The sequence below is a fragment of the Hetaerina americana genome, unplaced genomic scaffold (assembly GCF_022747635.1).
Source record: "Hetaerina americana unplaced genomic scaffold, ioHetAmer1.1.p SCAF_100, whole genome shotgun sequence".
NCBI classification, from domain to species: Eukaryota; Metazoa; Arthropoda; class Insecta; order Odonata; family Calopterygidae; genus Hetaerina; species Hetaerina americana.
The window spans coordinates 191,056-209,724 of record NW_027286071.1 but is presented as its reverse complement, the minus strand read 5'-3'; the positions used below and the strand labels follow the sequence as shown (position 1 = coordinate 209,724).

At 39.9% G+C, this 18,669-nt stretch overlaps 1 protein-coding gene across 1 annotated transcript in view; it reads right to left on the bottom strand.

Annotated features, from left to right (window-relative positions):
* Window positions 1–2,288: 2,288 nt before the first annotated feature.
* Window positions 2,289–18,669, bottom strand: part of tko (technical knockout) — a 29,367-nt gene continuing 12,986 nt past the window's right edge. Inside the window, exon 3 of the mRNA XM_071599020.1 lies at window positions 2,289–3,077. Coding sequence (XP_071455121.1) covers window positions 2,662–3,077 — 416 coding nt within the window. The 3' untranslated portion in view covers window positions 2,289–2,661. The remainder of the gene's footprint in view (window positions 3,078–18,669) is intronic.

The window sequence follows — 18,669 nt, the reverse complement described above, 5'->3', positions numbered from 1 at the left end:
ATTCAAATACATGCTGAAACAGCAACAAAAGCATCTGGTCGGGGCATTTAAAATTACGAGCTGTGTTCGCATGTGTTACGCATATTTTAATAACGAATGTAACAGGGGCTAAAAATAAAGGTTAATTAGAGGTCACGACACATAATTACATCATAATTTATCCTCAAAACCCCTTATCTGGTAATCACTCGTTCGGAGGACATAAAAGCTATCATTTTCGGAAGGAAGGTCTCTGTTGTGATTTTGTTTCGGTACTCAAATCATAGGGCACACTAGAACCCGCAACCAGGTATCAACCTAGCATGATCCTACATGAATAATAAAGATAGCAACTTTTAGTGACTTTCAGTGTTTCGTGTAAGAGTCACAATTTTGATGAATAAAAACAATTATAATGAATGTTCCAAAAAGCACGAGGAAAAAAGTCAATTATGTAATAGTGCAATTTAAATGTATTGGGAGCTGCCGAGGCTAAACTGACGTCACCGTACAAGCGTTACAATAAAAAAATCAATTCATAACAGAGACGAATATTACCACAATTTTCCACTCAATAAAGATTAATTCCAGACTAGTTTCGATACACTACATCATTTTCAGCGGCCAACGGACCCGAGCCAACACCATCCTCCTCCCCCACAAACCATGGGGAGACGGACACCTTTAAGAATTCAGATAAGAGGAAAAGACCATCTCATTGCAACCAACTGGACTCTTCGTATTCCTTTGTCTTTCCCTCTTCCTCCACCAACCCTCAACTTGGTTTTTTTCGCCCATCCCCAGAGCTTCCGTTTTTCCCACTCGCTAACTCCTCCCAGCTCGAGGAGACACCCTGGTTTCCCCACCTCCTGTATTTTATATATTTATATGGGTCGCGGTAGTCCAGGGGGTAGAGCGTTGGATTGCCGACCGGAGGGGCCCGGGTAAGCCACTCTGGGCACCTACAGCTCCACCCAAGCTATGTGATTTTTCGGGTACCAGATCTTCCTGGGAAACCATAACCGGCACAGGGAAAGGAACTGCCCCCCCTACCCTGATGTGTGAATTTCACACGCCGTATAGGGCTTAGTACTGGGTGAACTCTACAATCACCTGCCAAACCGACCTTCGGGTTGATTACTGTGTTTATATATATATATATATATATATATATATATATATATATATATATATATATATATATATATATATAGGACTCCGTAGACTGAGAGCTTCTCTTGAAAATGATGTAGTGGATCGAAACTAGTCTGGAATAAATCTTTATTAAGAGGAAAATTGTAATAATCTTTTTCTCTGCTATCATGGAACAGTTCCATCGCATCACACCTGAATCTGTAATTTACAATGAAATAAAATCAAGTCAGGTGATGCCAAAATCAGATTTTGAACTCACAACTTTCGGATTAGCAGTCGAGGGCGACATCCAGCATACTGAACGCAATATTGCTTTTAATTGGAGTCGATCATTTTACATATTGCTACAAACTTGAGGAATAGGACACTTTTATTTTTCAGTCATCTCCAGACGAACTACCAATTTTAATATACGATCAAGCCATTGAATCGCCTCTTCTTTCATTACGTGACTAAATGTAGTCATAAAATAGGAAAATATCATAGGTTATTATGACTCACATAAGCCACAACTTCTAATTTTATTACGTTGACTATTTCACAGCAGAAGATAGCTAATTACTTGCACAGAGGAAAATTCAACTCAAGAAACGAATGATAGATTCACCAGCGTTCAATAATCCAATTGATTAGTTGATTTAATTGATTACGATAAAACATATTCTTGACGAGAGAAAATTATAATCAAGGCAATTATTTCGTTGAATTACTATGAAAAGCAATAATATGTTCAGTACTTATACAATAACAGTTGGCGTCGTGCCTTAAGCGGGTAAAACGTTCGGCTTCCGATCAGAAAATCCGGATGACTTTGGATGAAAAAGTAGACTCCCATTACACTGCTATTAGGTGAATTTCACCATTCAATAAGGTCAGGTTTTTAGCAGGATGGGATATGTACCCTCACTCACCATAGCAGCATTAGGTCTGAGAACTGTGGTTACATAGGAAACATATTATCAGAATATTCTTTAAATTCCAGCAATAATAGATAAGTATACATGTTGAGCGTACCTCTTATAACACATCCGTAAAGAGAGGGAATTTTCACACAAAAAGTCAATTCTTTCTGGCAACCAGATTCTGAGATTTTAGAAAATAGGGAAGGAAAGCTTACTATCAACAAAGTAAAAAAAAACCCTAGGAAGAAAAAAATATGGTTGGTGGAATTATTATAAATGAATCCAATGACGATTCAACAAAACGTGAATATTTTTAATGCTTCACACACTACGTCCTTCATTGTAACACAACAACAATCCTCCTAATGGAAGAAAAAGTGTTTTGTAACAGGTCTCATGTAATTTCTATTATCTTCCCAGGAGAGAGACCTAAGATAAGCAACGGGTCCGATAAAAAAAATACTGCTTCGTCCTCTCCCGAACGACGAGCGACAAGTTGAGTCGTCAAGAAACAATTCTCGGAGGACTTAAATAGCATCAGTCACTCGGGAAACCGCGTCTCCATCTTGGTCCATGGGGCGGAGAAGGATGAAGAATGTTCGACGCGACGGTTGCGGAAACATCGCTACTTCTTGATCACGTGCGACAGGTCGTACTTTCCCCGCACGCACTTGATCTTCACGCCGATCAAATCCTGACAGCGGCCCACCCTGCAGAGGACGATGTTGTGCTCCTGGAGGTTGTGACCAATGCCCGGGACGTAGGCCACCATCTCCTTGCCACCCGTTAGCCTCACCAGCACGCACTTCCGGTTCGCCGAGTTGGGTTTCTTAGGCTTCCGGATGAGGGTCTTGAGGACGATGCCTTTGGCGAATGGGCGGCCGTCCAGGGGCTTTCGGGGGGGCCTCTTCTTGATGTGGGGCCCCGTGCGGTGCATCTGGGCGAGAGAAGCCATCAGACGGAGGGGCCCGGAGATGGGCGAGGGCGGCAGGAAGGGGCCGACCAGCTGGATGCCGTGGTTCAAGACGGATGAGCTACAGGCTGAAACGTCAAAAGAAAGCGTTTAAGGTGGCGGGACATTCAAGCCGGATGAACAGTGAAATATTCCGAAATAAAAAAATCACCAAAGCATTTATGAAGGGAGTTTTAACTATTGGAAATTGTAACGACTGCGCTTCCCACGCTACACATCCCGTTAATATTTCTTAAAAGGAATATGGTTAACATGGGCATTTATGAACAATGTTAATTCCAGTGAAAATATTATGCAAAACCAGTTTATAACAAATAGTTCACAAATTAATGGAATATACATATATTTCCAAGAAACTGCGGGAGATGGCGCAACAATAACTCTTAACGGAGTCATCCGCTAATGTGCATTTCAATGCAACAATTTCAGAGGGCGAAATCCCAGCCAAGGCGCAAGAATTTTACGCTCTGAAATTGTTGTATTGAATATATATTTGTTTGACGACAAAAATACACAAAGAGTGCGTTCTGAAAGTAATGCAATTGAATTTCCCGTCACGAAAACCTTGCCTGAGAGGTCCCCGAAGACACCTTTCAGGGCGCGTACCGGTCACGGCAGAGTCGCTGGAAAAATGTGTAGAGGCCCAGGGACAGTGCTTTGAAGAATTTTAAGTGTTCGCGCAAATGTACAATGAATTACTTATAAAAAAACAACTATAGCATTTCTTTCGGAACGCACCCTGTACCTTCCGAAGTTAGCGCGAGAGAAAGTCGGGCTTCCCATTCCGAATTCCAAAGAAACTGCGGGAGATGCCGCAACAGTAACTTTTAACGGAGTCATCCGCTAATGTGCATTTCAATGCAACAATTTCAGAGTGTAAAAATCATTCGCCTTGACTGGGATATCCCAGTCAAGGCGAATGATTTTTACACTCTGAAATTGTTGCATTGAAATTCCCATTCCGATTATTTTCAAAATGCTCCTCACGATGTGGAAGATGGCGTCTTGATTAAAATCCCTTTGTGCTTGTTGGGTGTGTTTCTCAGTTTTAGTCAAAAATGAATCGTCGGTTATTAGCTGCTAAAAAAAAAAATCTGTGCATTTGCTTGAATTATATAGGGCATAATGTACGTTTTAAAACTTAGTTCCGGAGTATATATTATTATTTACATTTTGTTACAAAGGGAAAATGGGGCAAAAGTGATGCACCCTTACAAAGAAGAACATATATGAAACAAAATGCATGTAAAAACAATGGCACTTAAAGATTTTCGGGATTCTTAACTGAACTGTATCATCACAAATGACCCAGGTTCACACCACACAAAGCAACCCACCGTCCAACATCACACTCCGTTCAAAGCCACACACTTTTGTACATCATAATCCTTCCAAAATCACGTACCGTGATGACACCACACACTTTTACAATCCAACTTCTCACACCGTCCACGTCACGTGCAGAACATTATTTTTAATAAATAAAATAATATAATAATCACCGACAAATACATGGGTGGTCAAACCAACGGACCTAACAAAGATACAAGACATTTTTTCAGAAATTTTCTGAGTCGGAAACTTTTCAGACCACCCTCGCATAGTTTATTACCCAATCCTTTGTCCTGAGGCTGCATTACACATATTCTTGAAACTCCTAAAATTTCAATTCAACAAATCGCCTTGACGAGGATTCCGGTCCCGTTCAACATACATATTAGGGGATGACTCCGTTAAAATTTACTGTTCTGGTACTCCCGCAGTTCCTTTGGAATTTCTCCTAAAATGTGATTGAAAGAGAAATCCTCCAGGCAGCTGGTTCCATCCAACAATGCATCTGATTAAAATTTTGTATTTGTTTTTGTGTGTTCTTATTTTTATTTTTAACTTTAATATTTTTTTCTCTTAAAGTTCGGTTTATGCATCTCTTTCCATAAATCTTCCCATGCTTCGTCATTTTTAACAATTCTATACATCGCACCCAATCTTTTTCTTCTATTTTCCAAACTCTCCCATTTCAGAATACCCTAAATTTCCGTTACGCTATCTGACATTTTGTACCTTCCGAGGACATATCTTGCTGCCTTTCTTTGAACCTATTCTATCTTTGTAATATGTCCCCACCTCGTATGGACCCCATATAGTACTATGGACGAGTATTCCAAGATAGGGCTAACCAGGACCTTATATACTTTTTCTTTTGTGGCTACCCTACTTCCTTTTAAATTTCTCATAACCCAATGAAGTAATTTAAATCCCTTCCGCGTCACAGTGGAATCTATTTTTTAAAAAAGCTCGAGAAATCACGGTACCCTGCAAGCCACCGCTGGGGTGTGTGGCAGGGGGTGACAACACACCAGGCATGCAACATCAAGATTAAGTTTTGCTAAGTATTAGTCAATTATAAAAATGCAAAATAATTCAAATAATGGATATGATTTTAACGTATGCTACATGCGCTATGGTATTTAAAAGAGATATCGTTAATGCGTTATCTACGCATACCAGAGGTGCTGGTAGTAACAATAAGGACAATAACTACGGCTATATGAGATAATGACACTAGGCTACTTGGAATGAAAAAAGTAAAATACGTCTTCCAAAATGGGGATAATAATACAATTTCAGCATCATATCTGTAGACCTTCTAATTTATGCATGAGTTTTAATCTTTAATTTAATCTTCGCTCCTTGAGTGACTCCCAACGTAGCTCCTCCAATAATTTCGATGCGCTACTCAGTTTGTCATGACAACGTTTTACAAATCTAGCTCCTCTATGCAACAAGTGATCTACTTCGGCAATCAATCAGACATTATGATGATCGCATGCATTACCAGCATATCCTTAATGACGAATATACATAAAAATATTACTCACATTAAACACTGAGCAATATAATTCGCAAGGTTTGGCTGGTAAACTTTACGTAAACAATATGGGTGATGTCGTTAACAACTTAAATTTTTAACATACTAAAGTAAATTTTAGTAATAAAGAATCAATTTTGATGCTAGACAGCGTATAGGAAATTGGAATGAACTATAACAGGAGATTGATTGAACGTTTTACATATAGAGTTCAGTGGTGTGATTAGATTAGAAACGGAGGAAGAAGCTAAAACAATGAAAGGAGTTCGACAGAGTAACTCATTATCCCCCTTGAGATTTAATGCATGCATTGATGATGTAATCAATGAGATAAAGGAAGAGATAAGGAGGTGAAAGGATCAACAGGTGGAAAAAGATAAAACTGTGAAGGCATGAAACATCAAAAATTAAGTTTTTCTCAATTGTTAGTCGTCTACCGAAGAATTACGAAAATATAATGGATAGATAGAATGACAAATGTCTAAGTACTTCGATGATTGAATGGAAATGAAAGAAGTCTGTGGAGGGGACTTACGAGAAGAAGAGGGGAACTATTTGGACACAACCTGAGGCACGAGAGGTTACCAAAGAACATTACTGAAGGTAACGTTGAGGGGAAAAATTTCAAGGGAAGGCCAAGGCTGAACCATGAGGCGCAAGTTACGGAAAATGTTGGAGCAAGGGGCAGAGCAATCCCGATCACCGGAGTTTTTCAGTGTTCTGGACTCTCAATATAATGGTTGTAAAAGGATAGAATTGCATACGGTATGATACTTTTATTTTTTTAATAACAATACAAAAAAAACGGAATTGATTAGAAGATAAACGTAAAATGCTGGAATTCATTACACATAGACTCTAGATTAGCGAGAAGTGGTTTGACCGGAACGCCCGAAAAAAATGTTTACATAGCTCGCGAAATCACAAAAATAATTTAAATCGGAAAAACAACACACACAAGCCAATAGCTGTTGGAAATTATCATGTTCCCAGTATGTAATAAAGGTGGGTCGTTCAATAACACCTTAGAAAATCTAAGAGATGGCGCTGGTAGTATTAGAAAGGGAGTAAATTTAGTAAGTTTCATCTCTCACTAGACTGCTCTTAAAAATTCAGCTACATCAATCACGGGGTTTAATTTTCGGAGTCGATTGAAGCAACAAATTTCTGTTTATTTAGAAAAATGAATTTCGGGCGGTGATTAAACACCTTTTAAAAAGCCTTAACACCAAAAAGAGATCAAAGCCGAGTTGGAAGAAGTTCACGGCTCATCAGCTCTTCTGCTTGCGACTGTTTACAACTGGGAAAATGAGTTAAAACGTGACCGTACATTCAAAAATGATGACCATCGTTCGGGACATCCAGTGGAAGTGTCTTCCTCCGAAATGACTGACAAAATCCACTATATGCTCTGGAGTGCATATTACAAGGTAGAGTGTTTTCTATTTAGGGCGAAAATTGGGTGTGAAACCATATCAGCAAGATGGGCGTCGCATTTGCTCTCAGAAGAGAATAAACGCAATCTTATGGACTATTCGGAGGCTGGTTTAGCGCTTTTTCGTCTCAATTCTGACAAGTTTCAGCACCTATAAATAACCGTAGACGAAACACGGATGCACTACTGCTCTACAGAGACAGAGAAACAAACGAAACTGTGAGTTTCTACAGGCAAAGATAGTGAAATCGGCCGAAAAGGTGATAGCCACGGTTTTTTGGGATTAACGCGGAATCATATCCATCAATTACTTAAAAAAATGACAAACGATAACTGGATAGTATTATGCGTCGTTACCGTTGCAACGTTTGAGTAGAGAAACCAAGAAAAACGTCCCTATTTGACAAAGAATAATATTCTCTTCCATCAACATAATTCACGGGTGCATTCTCTTGATGGAAGAGAATTTTTTCTGCAGCGCAGTTTCCCAGGCGAAAGGAATGGAATTACAGTTTTCATTACTACAAAATCCACCGTATTCACTGAATATGGCCCCCAGTGACTTTTTTTAATTTTCCAAACTTGAAAAAATGCCTCGGCGGAAAAGGATTCGCGTCGAACGATGAGGTCATTGCCAACACAGATGCATATTTTGAGGACCTTCCGAAATCCTGCTTTTCGGAAGACTTAAAAAAGTTGGAGAAACGCTTGGAAAAGTGTGATGAGCTAAAAGGGGATAGTGTTAAAAAATTAAAAAAATCTACCCATAATTTGGTCTTCTATTTTTTTTCTAAATACTTATTGAACGACCCACATACATGCATCACATTTTATGTGCACCACGCACAAAAACATATCGTATATATCGAGCAATCAGTTTTAAAATAATAATAATAATATCACAAAGTTAAATTTCATCGTGAGGTGCATAGCACTAATTTACGGGGTTGAAGGCCACTAACATGAGGAATTACGAGGGCGATTCGAAAAGTAAGGTCTCCTATTTTTTTCATAAAAAAATCAAATTTATTCTCAGCTTCGTGTGCATCGTAGGCAAGTCTGAGCATTTAGCTATTTTCCTACACAGTCGCCTTGACGATTAATCACTTTTTGCATCCTTGTAACCTTTTTGCATCCTGGCTATATAATCTGCGTAAAGATCTCTAACAATGACTGGGAAAGTGCCATTGTGTTCGTCTATTTATACCGCGTCACAGGGCCTAAACACACCCAAAATTTTTTTCGATCGGCTAATAAAACTTAAATTGCCTCCAAGAATTTCATGTAATTACAAGAAGGGATATCATAGAACAATGGTGAGGGTCTCAGAGTTGAACTACAAGACATAATGTATACCCAACTTAAATGACACCAAACAAATGCATAAGTTGGGGATATTTGCAAGGTGAATTAGATAAAGGAATAAGACGGCCGATATGACATTATAGAATGCAAACTTCATGATTGAGAGCACACTGGATACCTAGCAGTTAGTAGTAGTTATTAGGGGGAGGCGACCGACAGCCGAGATCCTTTGCACCAAGGAGAATGGATGGGTAATTCAGTAGGGGTAGGGTATTCAGGGAATGGAGGGAAGGCGGAGAGAAACCCGGCGTCGGCATTAGCGTACTATTAACGAAATGCGCCAAGGTGTCCACAATTAAACGTCCCATCCGATGGACGGTGTACTTACTTAAAGTTCTGTCTACAAAGCACCCTAAGTAGTTATCAGGATATCACTGAAAAATCCGGCCACCACCGAAATTCGAACCCAGGCCCTCGGGGGACGGGAAGCCAGTACCTTAGTCACCGCACACTGAATGCATTTGATCACTCACCCGACTCTAGTCTGAATTAGTTTGACCCAGTCTTAGATATATGACAAACAGCATAGTGTTCCAAGAAGCCTGATGGTCCCTGGAAACATATTTTCATTTTCGTAAAGACCAAAGTACGAATCCATGCGCGACCTTCGGTAAGGCCCTAAATTTGCAATTACTGTGTGTAACATCAGACTAGACAAAGAATCTCCGCATTCCTATTTAAAAGGACATAAATCGTGATAACTAACTTCTAAAGAACTAATACATGTAGAATTCTGCATGTCCGGGTTTTCACCGCGTTGTTGTTTGAAGCCGACAACAACGCGGTGAAAACCCGGACATGCAGAATTCTTCAAGCCACCGCCGCGAAAATCTACGCAGCCAACTAATACATGTTTAACATCGTATGATTGGTGAAAGGGTCTACACACGTCCTGCTCAGCTACAAGCTTTTACAAATAAATAATTTTCCCTCTCTCTCGAACTATTAAATGTTAAACAAGAACTATTTGACAATATTTTAATTATTTTTCTTTTCAAAAAACATAAAATAATTGGCACTTATTATTACTAGATGAATAATTTAGACACGAAATAAAAACTAACAGCTTCTAATAAGTGTTAGCTAGAAACGTTATGCCTACGCTCATGAATTCCATCGATGACTCGCGACTCGTCAACAGCGATGTTATTCACCCGAGATTAAATTGAATTCAACACAGGATATTAATCAGCGAATTATTAAAATAATTTCCAACAACAATTCTTATAACTATGATAACAAGTCAAGGTTAATGAATGGGGTAGAGGGCTAGGGGGGATTACAGCAGGATATCGCTTAAAAATCGAAAAATGCTAGTCACATTCCAAAGGCCACATTATTTTCTCGTAGCCTGGAATTTGAAATTTCGCCTCGCGACCGACCATCAACATATAAATTCACACGTGCTTTCATTATTTCGATCTACAATCGTATCACAACCACAAGCAATTCTTCGAATATTTCACTCGAACTCAAATAAGTGTAGCAGACAGTGGCTTTCGCGGAAAATGTTCCTTGCATATACGAGGACTGTCCAATAAATACACGAACTGAGGCCATAAAACCTTTGATTTGTAAAATTTAGTCTACATCGACTTTGTCCCCTTCAAAGTACTCCCAATTCGTTGCTATACACTTATTCCATCTTCTTTTACACTGTTTAAAGCACCCTTGGAAGTCCTTGACAGTTAGGCTTTTTAGTTTTCTCGTCGTTTCTTCCTTTCTTGTGTCCACATCTTCCCAGTGATGTCCCCTCATCACATTTTTGCATTTTGGGGGAATATGAAAAAGTCGCAGGGGGCGATATCTGGCGAATAAGGAGGATGATCAAGGATGGTGATTTTTGCCAGAAACTGGCGAACAATCAATGTTGAATGTGCAGATGCATTGTCATGGTGAAGCATCCATCCATCATGTTCGGTGAAAGTAGTGTGCACTGTTGATTTTCCAAAATTCAGTTAATCAGCTATCATTCGGACAGTTTTTCGACGATCGGTAAGGGCAAGGGACCGCACACGATCAATGTTGTCGTCTACACAGGTGGTTGAAGGTCGTCCCGGCCTTGCATCATCCGTGGCGTCTTGTCGGCCATCTTTTAAATGCTTAATCCACTTGGAAAGTGGTTTCGTCAATTTCCATTTTCGACAAACAGTAAAAACAAGGACAAAAGATAATAACATAACTGGCACCATACGCACAGCTCGACGATCCGCCAAGCAGAGACTTCTCATTGGGTTTCAGGCAACTATCGCTGCTAGTGGGCGGGGCTTTAGTCCGCGTCGTATGTTGGCTTCCTCATTCAGCGCACCTAAGTGGACCCCATGTCTACCACATACACCATCGTCAACATATACCCACATTGACATCAATTCCAGCATCACACTCTTGCGCATTAATTCATTAACACACAGGATTTCTTCTTCCCATTTCTCAACCAATCTAAGTTTAACTTCTCCACCGTTTAAGTCAAATCGTCATGTTCGAGTTTCGATGAGTCAATTTCGCTAGACACAAGACGCACGTCAAGGCATCGGCCAAGAAAAACAAAATATAAATTATGGTCTCCGACATAAGAGCAGAACGCATGCAAACACTTAAATAAAGAATGAAACGCTAGAAGAAGGGACAGAGTTTTGTTATTGTAAAAGAAAATCAGTAAGGATGAAAAGAAGGAAATAATGAGTAGAAGAGCCCATGAAAAGACACTGTTTTGCCACCAGAAAAATGTCCTTAAGCTACCAACACAAGCCTTAAAAGTAAGGAAACACTCTTAAATAAAACATGCATGCTTTTCTATGGCAGTGGAACACGGACAAAAACATCAGCAGAAAAGAGAATAAAGGTTAGGGTGCTTCAGAAGTATGATGGAGGTCACATTGTATTGCATTGAATAACTAACAAGAAGGTTTATTTGATAACGGAAAAAGAAAGAATTCTTATGGAAACTCTGAAGAGCTAACCTTAGCGGATACTTTAGGAAATGCAACGAAGGAAGTCGTTGAAGGAAAAGTAAATGGAAGAAATCGCTGAGGAGAATCCAAGTTGAGATACTTGAAATGAAATACGCTAAAGCAGAGAAATAAGCAGAAATGACGATGTTGGTACTGAGTGCGAAGGGGTGCTAACCCAATCTTATGATTTATCTCCATCGGCGATGATTTTTATTACACCCGTTTTATTCAAAGGATTTTTTCGGACGTTCGCCAAAGGACGTTTTATTTTCACACAAACCTAAATTTCAACATTCTCACGGATTAAATTGTGACGCTGGATTTCTTTAAGAATTCAGTCAACATGAGCCCCTGCTTTCCAATTGGGAAGGAATGGATTAAGGGACATGCGGTAGGTACTAGACTGCATAAAAAATTGAAAGTCGCCATTTGATGAGTCACATTTCAGCCTTGAAAAACACTATTGGACTTCTTTTGGCCAGATTTTTTCAATTTCAGTCCATTTGGATTTTCTATCAACCTGCTAGCCACCGCTAGGGTGTATGGGCAGGGGGAGAATATACATCAAACTAATTTTGACCCGAACATGACCCTACGGCGGTCGGAAAATGTTATCCTGATCGACAATGCTATTGTTCGTGGTAAAAACGGTATCTTAAAACTATCTGTTCTACACTTAATTTCTCTAATTTTATTGACATAATCTCTCCTACCGTAGTACGATGGGGGTAATAATACATTTTCAACGTCACTGCTAAAGAGACCTCCTTCCAATTTATGGAGGAGTATCAATCTGTAATTTAACCTTCGCTCCGTTTAGTGAATCCCAGCCAAGCTCTTTTAATATTTTGCATAATCTACTCAGTTTATCATAACAACGTTTTACAACTCCAGCTCCTCTACGCAGCACGCGATCCAATTTGGCAATCAATCCGACTTCGTTAGAGTCCCATATACTAGCAGCATATTCTAAATGAAGCCTAACCGGCGAAAGAAAACATTTCTCTTTCACCTTTCAACAAATTTACCAAGTACTCTTCTAATAAAACCTAATTTTCCGTTATCTTGTCCCCATATTCCCCGTGTGTGTTTCACCCAGGAGAGATTGTGAGTGAGGGTGACGCCTAGGTATTTAATTGAGTCTACACATTCGATTTCGGTGTTCCCAATACAATAGGCGTTCTGGATGTGATAGCTCTTTTTCCAAAAATTCATCCCTACGCACTCGTTTAAGTTTAATTCTAATTGCCAAGTATCGCAACAATGCGCGGCAATTTTGCAGCAATGTAAGGAGATCCACATTCTCTCTCCCCCTTCCTCTCAACACTTTAGAGTGATCATTATTTTACGTCCAAACCGCGCATTACATCACATCACTGATAACCCCAGCCGACTCCTCCCGCGTTTGACTAACGGCTGGATGAATAATTCCCGACGTCGGGCGAGAGGAGAAGTAACGCCGCGGTTCGGAAGGGAGGGTGGGGCGGGGAGGATGAGGGTGAAGAGGGAGGGACACCGAAGTTTTCCAAAATAGAGCATGTACGGCCGTGACCCGATGGATTGCGAGATCCTCAAAACGATCGGCGAACCAAACAAACAAAAACAAAAGATCGCGACTCGAGTCGCCCCAACAAGCCCAGAAGGCGAAGGAGGACGGGCGAATACCGGGGGCAGTCTCACGGATTTCAAGAGGTCACGGATATCAGTTCGGAGATTCGGGGGCCCAACTTCGAGGGTGTGGGGGAAGAGGGTAGCGGTTGGGGGGGAAATGGGGGGGGGGGGAGGAGACAAGGGTAATTGTAAAATACGAGACCCAGGGCGCAACTCCAAGACCTTATCTCTGTTTTGCACACCTAGCTACCCTACCGCTCAACCATCTTCCCACCGAGGCTGACGTCCGGCATCACGTCCTCTCCGGTGCCTTGTCGCGAGACTTGTTTTCCTCGACCTGCAATAGTGCAATGAGCCAGCCGCCAGAGACCAGCGACCACTCGCGTCCTGATTTAAGAAGGATGCCCAACACTGCATTTGACAAACAGCGCTAACCGCGAAGGACAAAATAGGGCAGAGTTAACAATGCTTGCGAATCAAGGTCGTTTACGCGGTGCGCCATGGGCAACATCAGAATGGGATCATCACCGTAGGCTGGAAAATAGCAAAATTGTTATCGTATATTCCCATATAATATCGTACTTCAAAACACAAAGAGTATTCTCACAAGAGCTTCCACTCAAAACCAGTTATAAAAGCTATCATTAAATGACCTTGCTTAGCAAAATGTTTGAGAATTAATCACTATAGAAGAAACGTGCGACTCTTTCCACTATTCCGAGTGAGCCAATAATTGTTTTTATAACAAAATATGCGAGTGTAATCAAAATAAAATACTGTCGTGCTGATGTCATTTTATGCCTTCGTAAAAAGAAACAATAAAATACTTATTCTGCTAAGAACGTAGTAAAGATTTCGATTGATGAAAGATTAAAATAATGTATTTGCAACCCGCTTAGCAACAAAACTTAAAAACGATAAAATAACTGATCAAGTATTAATTCATATAATTTGAGGTAGTCGCAAAACATACGAAATGCAGCAGGTAAAGAAACATACGTGCCCTGCGATTTAGTAAAAAAGGAATCGACGCGCAGATCATGAACCCCAAGCTTTATGATATGAATGCCAAGGCCAATGAGCTTTCCAACCGAGGCTGAAACGACAAGGTTGAGAAAATTTCAAGTGATTGAACGATCGATTGCGGGGAACGGCCAATCCCTTGCAAAAGTCAAAGAAGTACGTGCGGGTGATGCATACGTAAAACTCTGGATGACCAATTTCGATCAAAGTTGCAATTGACGCCCATTTCGGCGTCGATAGCGACTTCGAGCACGGCTATGGTCAATAAAATTATTAAGCCAGTAAAATATACAAAACTCACGTATTGTAAAGCAATGGCGATCACTTTTATCATGCCAGACGTATAATATTTGAGTGAAACAATTCACTACTAATAAAATATATGCTGCGTAAAGCTGACAATTCATTTTCATAGTATTTTGAGCGTTAGTAATACTTAGGGTGCCCCGACAATCAAGGTCATTTTGTGGTTTGACCGTAGTTAGAAACTGAGCTTCCGGGTAAGGGTTCGTAATTTCTCTTGGAGAAAAGACGGGCTCCTATTACTAATATTTAGTAATACTAAGTACTAACCAAGAGCCCCCAAGGCCTAACCTAGTGGGTCTCCATTATCACCGATAATAACTAGGCCAATAGACAACCTAACCAACCTCTCGCTGCAAATCACACTCGAGACGAGTCCACTTTTCCAATGTGAGCTACACACGCCCCAGGACTCGGAGTATCCTTTGAAAGGCAGAGCATTCCCTAACGGCATGAAACCCCGGGACGAGGGGAGAGTGCTGTTCCATCAACGACGTCATTTCGGGGTCTACGCGTAAGCGTGAATGGGATAGGGAGCGGGGAGGCAATTTCCCTCCTACGATTCTCTTCTGTTTCCCATTACGACGCCATTTATCAACAAATTATCTCACCACTGATGAGGATATCTGCGACGAATAGCCGAACCAAGATCGTTGTACAAGATGATATGAATAGATACATATATACATGATCGTTGTACCATTTCGCTAAAGGTAGAAAATACATTAGTTACAGACCCAAGGACACTACTAAGTATTCGTGAAAAACTGTTCAATAAATTATTTTTAAAATTGCATTATTTTTGGAACGCACCCTGTAACTTGTAACAACGTAGAAATTAATCTCAAACCCATAAGTACTCGTTTCTCCCTCAAAAGTCATTTCAAAATCGAACCTTAAGCCACCCTACATTTTAATATAAGGAGCAATATTCAAAAAGATTGTGCTTTACTCGAGCACACTCAATGTTACATGGTGTAGAATGGCATGCACGTGTGTAAGTCCATTCGTGTTTACATGTACGTGCAAAAATATATTTATGTTTACGTATAAATTCATGGATAGGCATTCAACGATGAATATTCGGATGGGAAAATGCCAAAGATATCCTTGGCTCCCCTGCCAAGATGTCTTCGCCACATCAGCAGGAGACAGTCCTTGGATGGGAGCAGATTTCTTAAGTCTTTAAAACAGCGCAGGTACATTGTTGCGTTGGCACTCGTAAGTGACCGAAGAGGTTTCGAAACCGGGGCAACAGCGAGGGACGAGAAGCCGGTCTCAGCTTTACGGGCGCAGAGACAAATAAACGCCGATTCGCTCGTTAACGGATGGAATAAAACATTTTTGCCTTTCACGATCACTGAGGGGAGCTCTCGGAGCGAGATATTTTTTACGAGCAGTTTAAATATATATATACTCGTATGTACACGTTGGTGATCCCATAAGTACCCTGCTTGACCTTGGGATGGCGGTAGTTGTTTAAAAAACATCACTGTATCATAAAGTATGCAATCTATAAAGCATATGTTTCAAGTTTGAAGACGCCACGTTGTTTAGTATTTGTTTGGCAGCCGTCAACAATGAACTTTTTCAGTGAATTTGTAAAAATGGAGATAATTGGTCATTGTTATGTGATACAATACTTTTATATAGATAGATAGATATATTTATTTTTATTTAGAGATAGATTCCAGTACAGATAGATACAAATACTCATTCTTTCCCCGAACAATCAGAAACCATAAAAGTAAGAAACCGAAGTCACTTGTCACAAGTCGGAGCAAAGTTAAACACTGCGAAGCTGTTATGAACAATTTCAGGTGCAGGTGTATGTAAGATGTAGTTTTAGTGTTTGCATGTGTGTGGGGTGCAAGTGCTCTTGCATGAATGTATGCCATGTTTTTTTTGTGGATGTATGAATTTGTGGTTCTTGCATGCGGTTTTTCTTCTTTTCTAAATTACGGGTGGTGTCCTAACACCCCCCGCCACACGCCCTTGCGGCGGCTTGCGGGGTATTAAGTAGATGTAGATGTATTTGAAAAGCCTCAGCCCAACCAATATAAAAGCTGAACTGGATTCTATTCTGGGTGAGTCTGCCCCTTCGTTAACATCAGTAAAATATTGGATAGCAGAGTTTTAACGAGGCCGTACGAGCTGTCAAGACTAGCATCGCATTGGTCGACCAAATGAGGTGACGACTCCAGAAACGGTCAAGAAAATCCACAAAATGATACTGGATGATAGTCGACTGACAGTGCACGAGCTAGCAGACATAGTATGCGTGTCAAAAAGTGCGGTTCATCGCATATTAACTGGAAATTTGGACATGAGAAAGCTGTGTGCAAGATGGGTGCCGCCTTTGCTCAAAGTCGAGCAAAACCAGTGTCGTGAAGATGTTTCAATTGAGTGTTTGGCCAAGTTTCACAGCATTAAAGCAGAGTTTTTGCGCCGTTTCATAACCATGGACGAAACACGGGTCCGTTACTTCACACTCGAGACAAAAGAACCATCAAAACAATGGATTCAGAAGGAAGAACCGGCTCCAAAGAAGGCGAAGACCGTTTCATCTGCAGGCAAGGTCATGGCGTCGGTTTTTTGGGATGTGCGTGGGAAAATTTCCATTGACCATCTTGAAAAAGGAAAAAATATCAACGACGAGTATTACGCGAACTTATTGCAACGTTTGAACGAAGAAATCAAATAAAAGCGGCCGCATTTGTCTAAGAAGAAATTGTTGTTTCTTCAAGACAATGCACTAGCTCCCAAATCCGTTATTGGAATGGCCAAAATTCATGAATTAAAGCTTGAATTGCTACCTCGTGCACCCTATTCGCCAGATTTAGCCCCCTCGGATTATTTTCTGTTAGCAACCTTGAAAAAATGGCTCGGTGGTCAAAGATTATCCAACCGTGAAGAAGTGATGCCGGCAGTTAATGGCTATTTTGAGGAGCAAGACAGTTCTTATTATAAAAAGGCTATCGAACTTATTGGACATCGCTAGGAAAAGTGTATAGAGCTAAAAGTAGATTGTGTTAAAAAATAAATAAATTATTTTACAAAATTTTGGTTTTCTTTGTTGGGTCGGGTACTTCTGGGACCACCCTCGTACACACACACAAATATAATATTATATATATATATATATATATATATATATATATATATATATATATATATATATATATATATATATATATATAGATTTTAAAAACACAGAAACACAAACAAAGGACACTCACATGTTTTGACGTTTCGACGGCACGGCCGTCATCATCAGAATCAGATTCTTGATCATTTGCAATTTAATGAAACTTAAAATCAAATGGAGTTCAATCTCATTTTAAAAAACAAAACGATATCGAATTATTTTCCTCCAAAGTAGGCTCAGATTTATTTAGGCGCTAAGACAATTGTATAACATAATAAATCCTGCATTAGCGTAAGGGGACAAAAAAGGCTCAAAGCATATTCATTTGAATAAAATTTAACTAATATATTTCAACAATTTATGAAATGCACAATGTTACAGGACTATTACGAAGCGGTCCTACCGGCATAGAAACTAAACGCATAATGTACAATCAACTACCAGTAGATGTTGGATAATGGCTGGCAATACTAATATTCAACATGTTGTTCAAAACACGCTTATTTTTACTTATAATTCACATAATAATATGAAGAAAACTAAGTCACTAACTACCAAATTCATTAATTGAATTTTACCAATGAAAACATCGGTCAAATCAAATTAATGACATAACAATAGAAAAACAATACTCGTTGAATTATACACGCAGTTTTAACAATCCTTAGTTTCAATGCTACTAAATGTTAAATCCCCGAGAAGAGTACCACACTTACTTATAAAAACAAATCGCGGAAGATAAACAAAAGGACTGATTTCACATAAGAACATTTCTTTCACTAATTTGACCTCGCCTTTCTTTGAAGTTGAGCCGGAGAATTTACTGGAGATACCAACATATCCTGCACAACCCTCCTTTAAAGAAAATCATTTTTATGGCCAAGAGCATTGTTAATGAAGAAAACTTACATTAAATACATCACGCTAACATTACTTGACGGAGATTATGATTCAT